This window comes from Dermochelys coriacea, chromosome 1, assembly GCF_009764565.3.
Source record: "Dermochelys coriacea isolate rDerCor1 chromosome 1, rDerCor1.pri.v4, whole genome shotgun sequence".
NCBI classification, from domain to species: domain Eukaryota; kingdom Metazoa; phylum Chordata; order Testudines; family Dermochelyidae; genus Dermochelys; species Dermochelys coriacea.
This window is the reverse complement of record NC_050068.2, coordinates 107131029-107150731: the sequence shown is the minus strand read 5'-3', so window position 1 is coordinate 107150731 and position 19703 is coordinate 107131029. Positions and strand designations below refer to the sequence as shown.

The 19703-nt window shown below is 41.5% G+C and overlaps 1 protein-coding gene across 5 annotated transcripts in view; it reads right to left on the bottom strand.

The window, feature by feature from the left end:
- Positions 1-19703, bottom strand: part of MYO16 (myosin XVI) — a 627399-nt gene that overhangs the window by 306848 nt on the left and 300848 nt on the right. For all 5 annotated transcript variants that reach the window (XM_038387064.2, XM_038387062.2, XM_043509217.1 and 2 more), the window contains exons 8-10: positions 18622-18697; positions 14296-14449; positions 373-523 (exon numbers count right to left, since the gene is read on the bottom strand). In XM_038387064.2, coding sequence (XP_038242992.1) covers positions 373-523; positions 14296-14449; positions 18622-18697 — 381 coding nt within the window. The remainder of the gene's footprint in view (positions 1-372; positions 524-14295; positions 14450-18621; positions 18698-19703) is intronic.

The window sequence follows — 19703 nt, the reverse complement described above, 5'->3', positions numbered from 1 at the left end:
GTGTTAATAAAGCACTGTGTATATAATTATAGCAAGAGAGAGGAGAACAAAAGCATATTTTCTTTATTTTTCTATTATTATTTGCACTTTGGTACCATGCAAAGGACCCTAGGTTTTGAGTGCCTGACCAATTACTTAAAATTCAAAACCAAATGCATCTGCTGATCACAATTATGTCCATGGAATGCAGCGAGAGAGGGGGTTTTTCAGGTAGCCTGATCCCAAGACATTCAGGTGTAATAATTTTGAGAATTATTATTGGAAAATGACTGTAGCCAAACTTATAGCATGAAATTGATTACATTTCTGTGTTTTCTTGTTCATCAATTTTAAATTTCTAGATCCAAGACATTTAAGAAACTTGACATATACCTGTTCAAGTTTGGTTGTGTCAGTCACTGTGACATTGTCAGATGCGGTGTCTTGAGACTGCTGCTTACATAAGCCTTTTGTTGCATCTTTGAACATGGTGTCTTTCTCCAGCAAACTGTCTTGTTTGGCAATCGGCAAAGCCAGGGGATTGCTACAGAGAGAATCAATACAGCAATTAGACTCCTTTTGAAGATGCCTGACAAACAGAAGATTGCCAAGACTGAGAGTATGAATGTGAAACTAAAATATAATTCATGTTTGAGACAGTTGTTCCTGATCCAAAAAGAAACATAAATTGGATGAGAACTGCAGACTGCTCACTGATCTATGCCAAAGATACATTGGTCTTGGCAAAGCACTTTGATTTAGAATTCACTTTTATGCAAGTCTGCTTCAGAAAAAAGCTAAGCAACCCAAATAGAATATGCATGAGGTTGTATTTGATGGTGCTAGGTTGGCAAATCAATAAGCAATCTGAAAGCTGAATTTAAATGTATGATTAACCTCCACAACAGTCTTTTGAAAAATAATATATTTAAAAAACAATTTGATACACAGATACTGTCATTGCATTAAATAAAATAAAAATGTATTGTTTTTGATAAGCAAATAAGCTATATTTAATTTGTTTTAAAATCCATATATATTATTACAGAATTAGTAATATAATAATATTTAAGGTGAAAAAAAGAAAATATCTGATACCTAAAATGACTGCCAACGTACAAACACTCTGCTGTATGAGCTGAAGCTCTATTCCTAACTCCGGCGCTTGGAGTTTCCCCCCCCCCATATTTACACTCCAGAGCACACCACACTTCTAAAAAAATGCTGGACATGCAAGCTCTCACAAGATTTCAGATACGTCATGCACCCAGGACACTAAACACCAGACACCTTGGAATACAGGTGAGTTTGAAAAATGCCACCACAGTAAGATCCAGCAGAGGAGTTACTGAACCCAGTTTCCCCTGTTTCCTGGATATGTCTCCTTTGACTAACCACAGTGAAGGTGGAGGTAACACGGAGGAAGGAAGATGACATGGAGAATAAAATCCTGGCCCACTGAAGTCAATGGGAGTTTTGCCATTAACTGTATCAGGGCCAGGATTTCACCTGGAGACTGTGTCCTGGCTACCCAAGAAGAAAGGAATGAAGTTTGACTCCCAACCCTAATAGTGGCCCCAATTATTATTCAGGACTGCACTTAAGCACCTGCTTAACTTTAGACAGGTGCTTAAGTGCAGTCTTGAATAGCGGTGCACTTAAGCATGTACTAATAGCTTTCCTGAATCAGGACCATTTTTAGCAGTAATGTGATATTAAAATGTTAGTAAATAATAAAAGTACCTTGTTTATAGTAACAAATAACTTCAGTGCTCACCAACACAAATGACACATTATATTTTACTCCAAGAAGCTCTAATTCTAAGTATAATCTTGTTAAGTATTTTCCAGAGGCTATATTTTGAAGGAGCTTTTATTTTTCAGAAAGCAATGCTCCTAGTGCTGATAGTCTCACACATTTTTTTAAGGAATGGTGGGATTAGTAATATCAAAACGTAATTTTAAAATATTATTACATTTTATGCCAAATTCCCTTTTAATGAAACTTTTCTGGACCTTTTGGGTTGGAATTTTTAATACTTAGTGTCAGCACAAAAGCTAAACTTTTAATGGAAAGTTTGAGCCACATGACTGCAGGGATTTTCAAACTAATTTTCTGGTGTTTATTAGGAAAAAACAAACAAAACAAAACAAAATTCCTTGGTTTAATAATATGAATGTTTTCCTAATTTTACAAGTGCTCCCAATATATTCTGATTAGAAGTTGTGCTCAAATACGGTGATCATCATTAAAATCTTAACATTTGCTATTTGCAAGTTATTAATATTAATACGGTATTCCCTTTGTAAGTGTTCACAGCTCCAGGATCTTTCTGCTGTAACCTTCCTACTTCCTCATCCCATCCCATCCCTACCATTTGAAGCACACCCAACCATCCCCAGACACAGCATGTGCACTTGTAGCATCATGTTTAAAATTAGAGTGTAAGCTCTTCAAGGCAGACAGATGAAAAGAAACTGATTTAGGGGTTGCAAATAGAAGCTGGCTATAGCAGACACCTTCAGGCAGCAAAGTGAAAAACTTCCCTCCACTCCTTTTGTGACGAATTAGGTATATTTTGAGTTTAAAAAGAAATTGCCACAATAAATTGTGGAGGGTTCATTACTGTACATTTTTAACGTTAACAACATACTTTGATAATTCAGTACATATGAGTAGTAAGTAAACCGCAGGCTAGGTTCTTAAACAAAAGCTGTGTAAAATATATTGATTTATGCCTTAATGCCACACAAACTATTTGTACTTAAGAGACTTTAAAAAGCCTCTAGATAATAAAAGTACTAGAATATAATTTGTATTTCAACAAGAATGTGACATGAATTCCAACCAAGGAAAGACAGGATAACACATCATACAAACAAATCTCTTTGATTTAGGTTTAGAAAGATACTGTGAACATTAAAAGAGATAGGCAACTTAGCTAGAAATCTTTCCACCAAACAGTGACTTTTAGTAAAATACATCTATAAAAATTAATTGCAGGTTAGTCACAAGGCAAAATCCTATGTTAAAAACAGTGCAATTGAAAATCCAATTATAGCACAATAGAAAGAAGATCTCATGTTAATGCAGGTGTGTTGTTAAGCATGAGCAATCATCTCCAGAATGCTGTACTCTGCTACCAGATAATTAACCACATTAAGGGAGTTATGTGGCTTGAGGCAAAAGTGAAGATGCATACTGGACACGAAGGTCAGTTATCAAGGGTAATCTACTTGAACTAGGTAGTGCTACTGTTATTGGCACACATTACTGGAAAAATCCTAGTGAGCTATACAAAGAATAATCACCTTAATTTTTAACTACATGAGCCATCTGTGTATTAGATTAATTTGTTGATTTTTATTTTTAAAATGTGCTGCAAAATATCACCTGAGTTACTAATTTCTAGCATTTTTAAACTGAAAAGATTGTATGTCGAGGGATGTTTTGGAGGCTGACAGTCAAAGATATAATAGTGGTTTTACAGTGAGTGTCTAAGTTAGCATAGCTATTAACTAGGTAGAAAGTTGTCCGCGTAGAAAAGTTTCTTTAAACACAGATTTAAATGTAGAAACAGACTCTCATATCTTATAACCTCTGTTGGAGAGTATTTCTCGTCTGTACAATTTAGATCATCCTCATTGCCTGATCAAATTTTGGTTCTTCCAAACTGTTGCAAAATGAAGTAGAATTTGTAAACTCCACAATCCCAATAAATTTAAGTTTAAAGAGCTTAAAAGTCTTCAAGCCTTAATTTCCATTTTTTCTTTTTTAAATGCCAGAGAAATTAAAATACTGTCATATCAATGTAATGTTTGAGTGTTTAAATTACAAATTTAAATGCTCCACCAGGAAATTAAAGAAAAAAACAAAAAGCTTCCCATTGCAATGTTGACTCAGCCAAATTACAGCTCTTGTATTTTGTATTCTTGTGTTGATTTAAAAATGTATTCATTACTGTGCTTAATATTTATGCTGTAAAATATATGCCAGAAAACATACAGTATGTGCAATATGACTAAGTTAACATTTCTCTAAGAACCATTTCCTGACTTCAGAGTATTTATCTATCATCTAGTCAGTGTCAGTGTTAGGCCTCGTCTATGCTAGAAAAATTATATCAGTGTAACTACATTAGTTAGGGGGTATGGGTTTTTACCAATACAGTTATACTGGTGTAAGCCCTGATGTGGATGCAGTTATATCAGTATAAAGGTGCCTTATGCTGGTAAAGCTTATTTCATTTCCTGAATTAGAATAAGCCATACCAATTTACACTCTTTTAAACTGGTATAATTCCATCCACTCTGGGGAAGGGAGGTTTGCTGCTTTAACTATACCATTACAGGACACAAGCCCTTAGATGAAGAAAGAACTCATCCTGTACAGTATCTGGTTCTTCGAGATGTGAGTGCTCTACTTCAGGTGCATGTGTGTCCCACACACCTTTGATAGGGATTTTCATTAGCAGTGCCCATTCAGCCCATGCATAGGTCCTAGACATCCTTGTGTCCCACACTGAGGTTATATAGGGCTGTGCAAGCAAACTGCCTCATTTCCTTCTCCACTGCCAAGTCTCATAAGGAAAATACAAAACAGAGGGGAAGAAGGGAGGGTAGTGGAGCACCCATAGGGACACATCTCAAAGAACCGCAGTTACTGTACAGGGTGAGTAACCTCTTTGTCTTCTCCTGAGTAGTACCTCCGAAAGAAGAAGGGAGCTTCGGAATCAAGTACATAACTGAGGAAAGAACTGAATTGCCAACTGCTGCATTCCATCTAGAGTCACTGATAAGGGCATAGTGCCTAGAAAAGGTATTTACCAAGGACCATGTAGCAACTCTGCCGATCTCAGATACTGGGACATTTTGAATTAACAGTCATAGGTGCAGACTGCAACCTCATAAAATGAGCTGATACACCAGGAGGAAGTGGAATTGACGCAGCACCTTAACAAGTAATAATACATCCAGAGATCCATTTCCACAGTCTCCGGGCAGAAATAACAGATCCTTTAGACCTGTCTGCAAACAAAACAGTCTAGAGGAGATTTTCTGAATGATTTAGTCCTTTCTTAGTAGAAAGCTAACACCCTCCTGACAAAATCAGCCTCAAAAAATAAATAAATAATGTGGTTCTGGAAAGAAAATTGGTAGATAAATAATCTGATTCAGATGAAACCCGGAGAATACTTTAGGAAGGAATCTGGGGCATAAGGAAATTTTGTCCTTGCAGAAATGAGGGTCTGCAATAAAGAGCTCAATATCATCCACTAAAAAGGCTGTCTTCATCGACAAGTTCAATAATGAACAAGTTGCCATTGGTTCAAAGAGAGCTTCATGAAATTTTAAGAACCAAACTGAGGTCCCAAACTGAAGTGGGGACTTTAACCTGTGGAAAAAGCTTTCCCAGTCCTTTCTTGAATGGTACAGTTGTAGGATGAGCAAACATTGAGAACCCATAAATTGTGGGATGAAAAGCTGCTAAAGCAACTAAATGAATCAACAACTTTCTGGAGCTGATGCCAGTGACTAAATATTCTCCATTTCTGAAGGCAAGTATTTCTGGTAGACTCTTTCCTACTAGTTAGTAGTATTTGCTGTACTCTGCAGAACAAGCTGACTCTAACCCAACAAACTAGTGAGGAGACACCCCTTGAGGTGGAGCGTTCTCAGATTGGGATGCAACAGTTGATTGGTGCTCTGTGAGAAGAGTTGAGGAATGACTGGAAGATTTATCAGGGATAGAGAGCTAGGTGACGTAGGTAAGGAAACCATGTCTGCCTTGACCATGTCGGGGCTATTAGGAAACTCTGGCTTTGTCCTGTCTAATCTTGTTCACCACCTGGAGAATAAGAGATGTAGGAGGAAATGCTTCTCCACCCAAGGAAGGAAGAATGCATCCCTCAATGATCTGCGACCTAAGCCTCCAATTGAACAGAACAGGTAGCATTCTTTGTTTCTGGCTGTGGCGAAGAGGTCCACTTTTGGGAACCCCCCAATATGCCAACAAGAAACTGGGAGTCCAACTCCCATTTGTAGCCTTGCTGAGAACATCAGCTGTGATGTTTTGTCTGCCAGGGAGATTAACTGCCAAAAATCTTATGCAATGCCTTATCCACCAGTTCCATAACTGTCTTGCTTCAGTGTGAGTGGAGAGTGGATCTGACCCTTTCCCACCGGTCAATGTAAAACATGCAGGCCACATTGTTGTCATGATTTTGATAGACTTGTCTCTGATGAGAGGCAGAAAATGAAGGCAAGAATTTCTGGTTGTCCTGAGCTCCAGCAGGTTGATGGGGAGGGTGGTTTCTTGGGGCAATCATAGCCCTGTACCATATGGGCCGTATGCACTCTATCCCAACAGAGATACATCTCTAGCTACAGTTACCATTGGCACCAGTTGGAGGAAGGGAACTCCTGCACCTGCATTGTGATCCTTCTTCCACGAGTCTAAGGAGTGTTTCACCTGTTGTGGAACTGACATTGGTTTGTCTTAGTTAGTGGTCTCCAAACTTTTTCAATAGCACCCTTCCCTTACCTGGTCTGCGCCCCCCCCAGAAACTGGGGTGGGAGAATGAGTGGGGCAATCATGCTCTGAGGGTGAGAGTGAATGGGGCAGGGCAGGGGAGAGTGAGCTGTGCTGGGGCAGGATGGAGGAGGCACTGGTACCTTTCTTGCTGGAGCTATCCCTGAGTGCTCCTCCAGGCTCCAGCAGCAGCAACAGTAGCAGCTGTTGCTCTTCCCACCACCCCACCCCCAGTGGCGGAGGCCAGTTACTGCAGATAACCAGACTTTAAATGTCTGATCTATGTTGCTTTTCCAACCAGACTTTCCAGTTGAAAACCAGGCACCTGGCAGCACTAAGTCTGGGCTTGGGGCCATGGCTGGGAGCTGAGGCCAGGAGAGGAGCTATGGCTGGGGTCAGGCCACAGTGGAACTGGAGGCAGAGCAGGGCTGGGTGGCACTCCCTCCCCACCCCCCAGGAGGGAGGGGTTTCCCATCGGTGAAGAGTCCGCCTCTTCCTGACAGGCAGTAGTTAGATCAATGAAAGAATTCTTCTGTCAACCTAGTGCTGTCTACACAGGGACTTATGTAGGCTTAACTACGTCTTTCGGGGGGGTAGATTTTTCACACATTTGACCGACACAGTTAAACCAACCTAATTTTCTAGTGTAGACCACACTGTAATAAGAGCTCATGAGAAGGGCCCCTGAAGAGGAAATGGGGAAGGACGATGCTAAGGAGGGAGGAAGGAAGGAAAAGTGGATGGTGTAGAGCCCATTGTTATTGCTTGCAGCACCACTTCAGCCAATGTGATACATTCCCAAGCTTGTTGGAAATCGGAGAGACAGTTGCCAAACAGGGCAGATGGGCAAATAATTGCAGCTGACTGTCTAGAGAAAGGAGAGGGTTCAAACTGTCGACCATCTTGTCAAAACTGACATTTTTAAGAAGCCTGCTGTGTCAGATGGATTAAAGCAGTGGCTCTCAACCTTTCCAGACTACTGTACCCCTTTCAAGAGTCTGATTTGTCTTGTATTCCCCCAAGTTTCACCTCACTTAAAAACTTAAAAAAATCATTTCAGGATATAGCATATAGAGCAGTATAAACAAGTCATTGTCTGTATGAAATTTTAGTTTGTACTGACTTTGTTAGTGCTTTTTATGTAGCATGTTGTAAAACTAGGCTAATATCTAGATGAGTTGATGTACCCCCTGGAAGACCATGTACCCTCAGGGGAACTTGTACATCTGGATCTCTTTCTCTGGAACCTCTGCCTCTTTTTTGGAGGTTTGAAAGGTCTCTTAAACCCAGAGAAGTGCATTGGACAGCATCTTTGGGCCATTTGCTATCTACTGAATTTCCTTTGTTCCCAGAGGTGTAGATGCCAATGAACGCAATGTGGCTCCAGAGTCTTGTAGTGTGTGGAATGATTCATTGCTATTCTCCACAAACAACTTCAGTCCATCAAATGGAAGATCCTATTCTATTCTGGACTTCTATGGGGAAACCAGACAGATGGAGATAGAGGCCCTATCCATCACCACTGCTGTGGAGATAGAACAAGCCATAGTATCTGCAGCTTCTAAGGACACTAGTAACTATCCCTCTGCAATAATAGCCTGGAACTATTCCCTTTGGTCTGGAGAAAGGTGTTGAATAAAACAACATTTGATCTTAGAGCTATGGGATATCTCTGCCCCCTGAATACCAGAAGAATCCTTAGCCTCCACTGTACCATGCTTTAAGTGGAATCTTCCAAAGCTACTGACCTGTTTGGACAGCGAGGTCTTTTCAAGGTAGATTCCTTAAGGGGGGAGTTAGAGCTCCCCTCTGGGGACCTTTAGAGGAGGCCTCTGAAGCCTTCCCTTTCAGGGGGCATGCTGAAGTGAGATAAAAGTGGCAGAGAATGATGTAAAGTGTGGAGGAGCTCTCTTGACCTGATTCCAAAGCAGGTCAAAGGGAGCACTCCATCATTAACAGCCACAGCTTAATTTCCCAGTTCTGACTGGCCCTGGACTTGTGGGATAAACAGAAATTACACTTCTGTGGGATGTGTGACTCTGCTAAACAGTGAATGTGTGTAGAGTGTCCATCACTGATTGGGATGGCCTTACAGCACGTGAAGCAGAGTTTAAAACCCACTGAACTGGATGTATACCTCTCAGGGAGAAAGGGCTCCCATGAGGGAGGAAATAACAAACAATCTTCCAAATAAAAGTCAACTAATTAATTAAATAACTGACAAAATGAAACTAATTTAAACTAAACTAAGGCAAACTGAAGTCACCAAAGGCAAAGAAGCCAAGGCAGACTCGATAAGGACACGCTAAGCTGTGTCTCAGTCTGAGGTGGTCGAGAAGGTTCTGAGAGTGGAGGCTTGGTGTGGGACATGAGGATGTCTAGGGTACATGTGCAGGGCCAATGTGCACTGCTAAAGAAAATCTCTGATCAAATGCACATGGGGCATACACACACTGGAAGTGCAGCATCAATAGTGACACTACTTGAAGAAGAAAAATCGAATTTCTTCTTAAGAGAACTTCATGCCTAAGATTTTTATATTTTTAGTAAAATGATACCAAGTATTGTAAACCTATATTTTGCCTTTTAGTTGAAACAAGCAAAAATAAATATTTATCATATGAAAGTCTGATATACAATGTGAAATCATCTTTTTAATTGGGTTATGCTCCAACATTCTCTTTCAACTTTATTCATGAGTGATTATGCTTTATCAGAACAATGAGAAAAATTCAGATCAGATAGTAATGCAAACAGTAAAGGTACATCACAAACACATTTTGTAAAACCCAAACTACTTGAGAAAAGAAAAGGAGTACTTGTGGCACCTTAGAGACTAACACATTTATTTGAGCATAAGCTTTCGTGAGCTACAGCTCACTTCTTGAGGTTGCTGATACAATCTGAATATGTGGAGAGGGAAAGAGCACTTACATATAATCATTATTGGCATTCCTTGTAATTTAGCTTCCTAATCTGACTCTTGTAAATCACATATAGTAAAATTAGTCAACGGAAGAACAAGAAAAGAAACATATTCCAGTATCGGAATTATTGCTTCACAGTCCCAGGAGTTTAGTCAGCTGAGCCAAATGATTGCTCATCAAAATCATGTCTGCTTGGTAACCTAGCATAATACAAACACACTGACAACAAAACTTTTCTCTTTAATTGAGGAGTACATATTGACCATCAATTCATCTGTTCATACTGTTCTGGACAAAATCAATGCTGTAATTGAAACCCAAATTGGACAAATTAAATTCAGTTGCTAGAGCAGTGACAATTGACAATTGGTTTCTAATACTGACTCCTTTTTTAATATTGTTCAAAATATGACTTTAACAGCTCTATTCAACTACATACTCTTCACCTGTTATAACAGAAGAAATATCTATATGTTACAGTTACAAAGTATTGTTTCAGTTTAGTCTTACAAATAGTTCATCTGAATCATACTACATATCCTCATATCAGAACATTAAAACTCAATAGGGTGCAGAACTGAGCATACAACAAAAGCAGGAAGGGAAAGATAAAGTTCACCCACCATTTGCTGTGGCCCTGGTCTTGATCAAAGGAACAATTGCCAGATTATTATTACTTGTATTGTGGCAGCAGTGAGGATATATCTACACAACAAAGAAAACCCCGTGTTTAGCTTGAGCCAGCCAACTCAGGCTCACAGGACTGTGGGGCTGTTTCATTGCTATGAGACTTCTTGGCTCCAGGTGGAGACTGAGCTCTGGGACCATCCCATCCCTCCGGATCCCAGAGCCCCATGGCCTGAGGCTTGTGAGACCAAATCAGCTGGCGTGGGCTAGCCATGGATTTTTCTTTGCTGTGTAGACATGCCCTGAGAGGCCTAAATCATAGATCAGGGCTCCCATAGTACTAGGTGCCGTACAAACAGATTCTCTCCAGAGTCAAGATCTGCTCAGCATGCAAGAATGGAGGGGAGCGGATATAAGAGCCCATTACACCTCCCTGATTCTGATGGCACATACATGCAAATAGGTTAGGGCTGTGTTGGTCAACCTGCAGCCCGCGGGCTGCACATGGCCCGTCAGAGCAATTCGCTGGTGGGCTGCAAGACATTTTGCTGATGTTGACCATCTTCAGGCATGGCTGCCCGCAGCTCCCAGTGGCTGCGGTTCACCTTTCCCAGCCAATGGGAGCTGCGGGAAGCAGCAGCCAGCACATCCCTGTGGCCCACACTGCTTCTCTCAGCTCCCATTGGCCAGGAACCGCAAACCGCGGCCACTGGGAGCTGCGGGCAGCCATGCCTGTGGACTGTCAATGTCAGCAAAATGTCTTGCTGCCCACCAGCAGATTACCCTGACGGGCCGCGTGTGGCCCGCAGGCCGCAGGTTGCCCACCACTGAGTTAGGGCAATCTGGGGTCTTCTGTAATTTATGCCATCTGACAACGGTCTCTTAAGGGACTGTACAGGAGGATGTGGGGAAAGGACTGTTCTGTGCTCTAAGTATGCCAAGGCCAAGTGAGTCATGGTCCAGATATGCTGATTCTGTGCCCGCTGAGAGATCTCCCACAGCAGGGGAATTCTCAGCTAGCCTGTTCTAGCTGCTTTCCTGCCCCTTTATGCTGCAGTAGAGAATTTGACACAATTTGTATTTGTAATGCTTGTTCTAATCCTATAAACTTCTACAACACCAACCAAACTATGGTATCTGGGAACTTATAAGCATCAACCAAGTTATGGTATCTGTGAATGCTGAATGCTGTGAGAGAATACAGGACAAACAAAAGTGTGATGTTCCCTGCCCCTTCTGGGGTTAGCTTCATTATATTTTTGTTTAGAAAAATGTAATTATCCTCATGGCTCCTGCTACTGTGACTTGTCTTTTGTCAAAAGATGGATTTTGCACGGAAGGAATCAATCTAGAGCAGTGTTTCTTAACAATCAGCCCGAGGATTGGTGCCAGTCCCAGAGATCTCCCTGACACAGTTTAGGAAGGCTGAAAGTCAGTCCTTGGCATCAGAAAGTTTGAGAAACCCTTGTCTAGAGCACTGTCTAAATTCCTCTGGTTGGGTATTACACAGCCTAGGTCACAGTACCCAAAAAGGACGAGCCTCCTGCTCCTGTGAATTATTACTAGATCTGCCCAGAGTGAGCCTCTGAGGGCAAACATAGATCAACAGAAAGGGGGAAAGAGAATATAAAGTCAGGCAGTTTCATCTTCCACAGATGGTTCATCTTCAGAATCAGCTATTTTAATTTTTCAATGAATTTTTACAGGTATTTCTGGATGAAGGTCACATTCCACAATAGTTATTTCCATTATCATCGTATAAATGGTAACCATTGGAAATTTCTCAGTGAGTCACTCTTTTCCTTTACATTTTAGGAAGCAAGGGATGAGGAGAGAAGATCACACAGCCTCTGTGCTGTGTCCCAACCAAGTCTTTCAAATATTGATAGCTCTGGAAGGCAGAGTGCAATCTGTGACACAAAGTTACAGAGTACAGGAAATCTGAAATGAATGCATAATCTAATGATCAAGCATAACAAAAAAGCTGTTAGGAGAATAAAGAATGGGAAGCTGGTCAAGGGGCAGGAAGAGTCCAGGTCAACGTGCTACAGCTAAACTTCAGCTTCTAGTTAGCCTCTTTTTAAAAGTGCACATGGTCAGAAAAATTCAGTTCACATGCATGCACCTAAGTAAAAGAGATGACTTCAGAACTTAGCAATATACCTTTTTGTGCATGCACAGAATGACAATGTTTAACTTTTTTCCTAAAGCATCCCTCACTTCCAATTTAGCATATTGTGCACTCTTTGCTAAAGACTATGTATGTAACAAATTCCAAAATTTTGAATGTGTCAAGTTTTAAAACTCAGCTATTGTTCAGTTTCAGAGAATCAAAAATATTATTGGCTGCATTTGGAGATACTTTGATAACCATACGAGTCATTGGAAAGCCAACTAGCAAACACATTATTATTATTTTTTTAAAGAGGTAGGTTTAAAGGTAAGGTTGTCCTCAGGCCAGGCAACTCCATTTTGCTGCTTTTCAGAATCGCACATCACATAAAACTGCAGGATACAGGTTGAAAATTGTTTGATAAAAATGATTGGTATGTATATAACTTTCACTTCAGTTCTGTGTTTATTGAGGATGACAAAAGGAAAAATCATCACTGTTACAATAAGGGTGTTATTAATGTTTTCACTGAAAACAAAAAAGCCTATCTTAAATTCAAGGGTTTGTAATGCAAAACCAATGTTTGACGCTTTGAAAGCTGAACTACTTTATTTTAAGATTGTTAAGATTACTTATTCATTGAGAATAATGCAAGTTTTATGTAAGATGATTTTCAAACTATCTTCACCATGAGGATTAGATGGACTTGTCTACACTGGCACTTTACAGCATTGTGACTTCCTCGCTTAGACGGTGTGAAAAAACACCCCCCAAAGCGCAGCAAGTTTCAGCACTGTAAAGCACCAGTGTAGACAGTGCATCAGAACTGGGAGCCACGTCCCTCATGGAGGTGTTTTTTTTGAAGCGCTGGGAGAGCTCTCTCCCAGTGCTGCACTGCGATCACACAAGCCACGTTATAGCGCTGCCGCAGCAGTGCTTTAACATTGCCAGTGTAGACTAACACTGAACTAGTGTTCAATCAAAAAACCCAAGATTGTCCAGCATCTAGCTACATTAGTGATTGCTACAGACACATTCCCAAACTGGAATAAACACTCCAGATCTACCATGTATTAAATATAGAATCTTTCCTAAATGTGACTGTGTAACATGGAACCTTGAATTTAAAGGGTTAAGCATTTCCTGGCTATTGTCTGTTCCTTCCTGATTCTTATTTAGTCTGTAAACTCTTTATAGAACGTAAATGGTAACTACTACTAAACATCAGTGATAATATATACATTAAACTTTATTTATTTTATTACTCTTTGTATAAGCGTTTAGTTGTTTTATGTAGAAAAAAAATGAAAAGTTTATACAAACACACAGACAAAAGAGTCCTGCTAGCAACCAGAAATAATCTTACACTTTTCTTTATAAATGATCTGCACCTTTTAAAAAATCCACACATTATGATGTCTGGAAATTAGCAATTAAGAGACCGAACGTGTTGCTCACTGCTATATAACACCCCTCACAGCCACCCAGTTTACACCACCTTTCCCAAATTTAAGAGTGCCCCCTTCTAAGATTTGCAAGAATACAAACAAAGATCAAAATCCAACTTTTTGTCAAGAGAGAGACTTGAATCTGTGTTCCACCTAGTCACTGAACTCTGAGTTCATTCTTTGGAATGCTACCATTCTCTCCACCTCCCACCTGAATTACCATATGTGGTACAATTCAGACTACAATCAGTAACTACCTGAAGCCGTCTTTACTTCTGTCCATAGGTGGTTCTGTTATTCTTATTCTCAGAACATGACCCTGCTCCTATGGAAGTCAATGGTAGTTTTACCAGTTCATTCTCATCTATCTTAATGGGAGCATGATTGAGTCTAAAATGGTACCCCACAGTAATTCTCCTAAAATAACCCAGGAATTTTTACTGATGAACATAACAGTACATTAGGTTCTTCTTATTGTACCTTACAACCTATATTGATTTACAAAATTAAAGCAACTGAGTAGAGAGAGGGGACCAAAACTAGAGAAACATATAGCAATTTTCTAAAATGAGGATCCTAATTAGCCCATCAGCTGTGCTTGCAATCTACAGAAAAATCTTGCCCCAGCATTTTATCACTTTAATACACTCAACAATAAAAAAACCTTACAGTTTATTGAAAAGTGCAGTCAGATCATGGATGATCTCTTCATATGGCTCCTCTTGTGATAAAGTAGAAACAGATAAAGGGTCTTTCATTTTTTCCTCCCAGACAGTTTCAGCCTTCAGCAGCATTTCCTCAATGAATTCAGAAGCTGCAATATCTAGACAGTGGCATAACAAGACTATCAGGCAAAAGAAAGTAGAACAGCAAATCCCTCCTTGACTCAAAACTCCAGACCAGATTAATATTTAACAAAGGTTTATACCAACATTTTGTCAAAAGGACAAGCACTGCTCCTGATATTTATCAAAAATAGTGCACTAGGTTATTCAGAAAAAATAAATGTATGATGCCTTCAGTATGAAATTACATCATCATTGATTACAAAACTTCAAAGCCAGTCTCATTCTACTAGGAGCTAAACTATTCAATATTATTTGAACTACAGGAAGATAAAAATATTGAATGCCATAACTGAAGAATTAGAGAGATGGGGTGGGTGAGGCAATATCTTTTATGGGACCAATCTTTGTTGGTGAAAGAGAGAAACTTTTGAGCTACACAGAGCACCCACGTTTTCTCTGTAATATCCTAGGACCAACATGGCAACAAAACCACTGCAAACAATAATTAAATAATGTTTTTGAACAAAAAAGAGTATTGAAAGCATGGTATTTTGGTATTTTTTCCCCACAAATCAGTCTGACACTTAAAATTGTATATTGATTTTCACAAATTGAAGTGCTGAAAGCAACTTTGTTTTTTGTGCTATCTGAATATTCTGAGTTAAGGTTTAAGTTTTCAGATAAGAGGATGGCTTATGTTCACTCATTGCAACCTTTCCTCAGAAGGTAAGGTATTGCACTTCCACAGAATGATTTTTAATAATAATGCTTTGTTTAATGTACTAGACATTTCTTTGGTTCAGGGGTGGCCAGCCGCTTCAGAAGTTAATATGCAGTTCCTTGGATAGGCACCGACACCAGGGCTGGAGCTACAGGCGCCAACTTTCCAGTGTGCCAGGGGGTGCTCACTGCTCAACCCCTGACTCTGCCACAGGCCCTGCACCCACTCCACCCCTTCCCGCCCCCTCCCCTGAGCCTGCTGTGCCCTGGCTACTCCCCCCCCCAATCCTCCTGCATGCCACGAAACAGCTGATCGGGAGGTGCAAGGAGGGAGTGGAGGGTGCTGATCAGTGGGGCTGCTAGTGGGCAGGAGGGGCTGGGAGTGGGGGTGGAAGCTGATGCGGGGCTGCTGACATATTACTGTGGCTCTTTGGCAATGAACATTGGTAAATTCTGGCTCCTTCTCAGGCTCAGGTTGGCCACCCCTGCTTTGGTTGCTCCTCTTCTCCAGGGTATCTGCCTTCTTCACCTCTAATACTTTATTTATAAGTAAGGCTAAGATTTTGTCACATATATTTTTAGTAAAAGTCATGGATAGGTCACGGACAAATAAAAATTCATGGAAACCTGTGACTTTTACTAAAAATAGCATGACAAAATGCAAGCTGAAGACGGGAGGCCCGGCTCCGAGCTGCGTGTCCCGCACTGCCTGCGGCTCAGAGCTGTGGGGTCACCCCGACACCCATGGCTAGGAGTGCAGCAGCCTGGAGTTCCGGAGGGCCCCTGCCGCCTGTAGGGCCTGGGAGCTCCAGGTGTCCCCCATTGCCCGCAATGACTGGGAGATGCAGGATCTCCCGGCCCCCCACAGGTGCTGGGAGCTGCAGAGCACCCCTTGCCACTCACGGTGGCTCAGAATTCCTGGGGCCCCGCTGCCTGCAGTTCCAAGGCAGTGGAGGACCCTGCAGCTCCCAGGCACCACAGGTTGAAGTCACTGAGGTCTCTGGAAGTCACAGAATCCTTGACTTCCACGACGTCCGTGACAAAATCGTTGCCTTATTTATAAAGTGAATTATGCTGAGGACGCTACATCTCCTAGCCTGCCAATAAGACTGTTCCATTTTTTACAGTACTAGACTTCCATTTTCTCTTTCTATATTCTATATACAGTCCAATTTCAAAATAATTTATTTCCTCACATCTACTCTGAGGACGTTTCCTTCTGAGACAATGACAGTGCTGCTCTTTGAGTCTAGTGGGCTAGAGAGGTGCCTCAAAGCAGCAGTACTATGGAGCAGGATAAACTGCTTTTGCGACATTTTGCTTTTGCAACATTATTAAACATCCAGGGTTCATTTAGCAGCTGCTGCTGTATCAACCTATATGAAGAGCAGAAGCAGCATGTGGCCATTTACCCTGGAGGAGCAATGGGCTAATTGCTGGGTGGAGGAAGAAGGAAAAAGGAAGAGCCGCAGAGGAGGGGTAGAGGCAGTTTTTGCAAAGGAGCTGCAGAGCTGACAAGGGACGGCCATATCTGCAAAAATAAAGGGTTGCAGTAAACTGGGAAACATGTTTCCCTGGGATAACTGAGCTGATCATGATATCCTGATCAGGGCTCACGGGTTATGGCCTGCCAATCCTGAGCATCTCTGAAAATCATGGAGATGAGCATCCAACATTGTAGCATCTAATTCTGGATATGGGGAGGTAGAGAAAGACAGGAACCACCAAAATCAAGTCTCCAAAGGAATAAGAAAATCAAATATATGCTAAAAATAATACTAAAAGTTATAAAGAAGACATTTGATGCATGGATCTTTTTATATTATGTTCTCAGGTTTTTTGGATGATTTTGGATTACATAAAGTATACAAGAAATGCTATTATTTTAAAATACATGTAAGCAGACTCTGAATGACTCCCTGACATCTAGTGATGAGCTGCAGAAGAGCACTTCAGGGGCTGATCTCGTTTGCATGGGTACACCCACCCTGCCTATGTGCTCAGCATGATGGGCTTGCTTGCCCAAATGATCATTTTTGGCTGGTGTTGAATCCCAGTCTCCTTGTTATTGGGGCAGGAGTAATAAAGGGTTGTTATCCTTGCATGAATCAAGGGCAGCAGAACTGTATTTGGCATATCCTGATTGAGAGACTCACCCTCAACTAAATGGTAATCGCTAGGCAGGGGACATGAGTTTCAAAGGCCAGTGAGTTGAGAGTGGGTGGGGACAGGTACTTGTACCTGGTGGTGTGGGTCCTGCTTAAGGGCCTTAGACACCATTTGACGTTTCATCTCTTCATTGTGTAATTAAAGAGCTAATTTAGACTCAATTGAGAGACTTGTTATAAACTGAAGAGCTGAAATAACTGATACCTAGGCCTAAGTGTTAGACCTGCTTTGGGACAGTGTCTCTGATGCAAGAGACTGTCCAGTGTGTACCAGCAGTGAGGCTCCCCCACTAACAGCTGAAATCACTGAGAGCTGTGTTAAGAGATGGGGCCTGAAGACATCTCAGCGACTGGCTGGCAGGGCAGCCAGTGGAGAGGCGCAGTAATCAGCCAGCCAGTGGAGAGGGCCTAAGAGAAGCCCTGCAGAGAGGTGCAGCGATTGACCAGCAGCGTGGCTGGCAGAGAGGCGCAGCAAACAGCCATCAGGTGTAAGGTGACTCTTTACCCCTTCCCCCCGTCACTCAGGGTGGGAGGTAAACTCTGCAGATGAACCTCTGAACTCTGGGTCTGCACTGATCAAGGACAACAACTGTGAGTGGGGTGCAGAGAAGGGAAAGGCATATTAAAGGGACTTTTGCTGGACTTAAGAACCTGAGGGAAAAGGACACTGCCCAACTTATTTGGGGGGTGATCTTTTGTTCATGGTTTATGTTTACGAGCCCTGTTTGCAGTGTTTTCCCAAATTAATGCTGAGATATTTCCCCCCTTTTATTAATTTTTTTTTGCTACACTCAGACTCTGTGCTTGAGGCGCCCAGGGGGTGGTGTGTAATTGTCCCAGGTCACTGGGTGGGGGCTCGAGCTGGTTTTGTGTTGTATTGTTGAAAAGAAACCCCTAGATACTGAACCCAGCCCTTGTTGCTGCCAACTCTTACTGGCAGAAGGGCTACATAAATTCTCTTGAATAAATCATCACCTATTCTATAAATTTAAGAAGATCCTTTAAGGCATTGATCCTTGCATAATGCCACAGCTTCAGAACCCAAAGATGAGAAGTGAAAAGCATCCCAATTACAGCAGCATCTCATGAACACATAACCTCTCAAAACTTCTTCAGTCAGTCTCTTTAAAATTACATGATGCATTCTTGTGGTGGAATTATGCAATAAAATTCCCTTTGAGGCATTCACATGCCTCCATACAACACAACTTACTCTTTGCATGGTGGGCTAAGCCAACAGTATACAGATGATGAGAGGGAAAAATAAAGGACTATCACATTTATTAGCACATAAATAACATTAATGGCTCACCACCCACCTGAGGGTTTTTCATCATTGCAGTTGAGAACACTGGGGTTTGCCTGATGCATCAACAGCAGTTTCACAAGGTTTGTCTAGAAAAGGACAAAAATATTTTTGAAGTAACAAAAGTATGATGTGAATATCACAGTTACAATTCAATTTAAAAGGTCTCTTTAGTCAGTACTTCCATACCATGCGAAGCCATAGAGTGATATGGTCCATCTGCCCCAAACAACCCTACAACCATTGCATATAAACTAAGAGGTGCACACAATGTAGACTTCTTACACAAACCTAGGATTTCTTCTCCAAATTTCAGTGTATCCCAGGCATACATACACTCTGCACATGCAGAGGTAACCCCATCAGCAACGACAGATTAACATCTCCCACCTGCCATGGCCTGGATCCCAAACATTCCGCACATTTAACAAAGGGCTTGTCAACACAAGACCGTTAAAACAGATGAAACTGGGGAAGCTCTTGTGGCCAGTCACTGGAATAAAGTCCGTTTTGTGGATATTGCCAGGCAGATGTTTGAGAGAGGCACTAGCCAGGATATTGACCAGTGCCAGATAACAAGCAAGGAGCTCAGGAGTAAATACATTAAATGAGGGACAAAAGGAGGCAATTTGGCACCATGTGACCTGTCCGTTTCATGATGAGCTGGACTGGATCCTACACAATTATAGCACAACTCGTCCAAGACAGCATGTGGAGCCTGCTGGTTGCACTCTACCTCATGTCAGAGAAGACTGGCAACTCCCACCAGAGGATGAGCAGGAAGATGCTGGAAAGGAGCAGTCCCCTGAGAGCTAGGATCCTTTTGGGATCCAGGACCCTGATGTTGGCCAGCTGGAAAGCCAGCTGCTGTTATACCTTGCTGCAATGCATCCTGATTCCTATCCTGCATCAGCTGAGCCTGAGCCCAGCCAGAAACTCAAACCAGTATCAAAGAGGCAGATTCTCCTGTAGGGAACTTTGCCATGTAAATACATAGTTTTACAATTTATTATTTATTATTACTATGCTATATTGCCTTTCTATCTTCTATGCCAGGTGCCCCATGGCCACAGCCATTTTAGATGACCTTCTGAG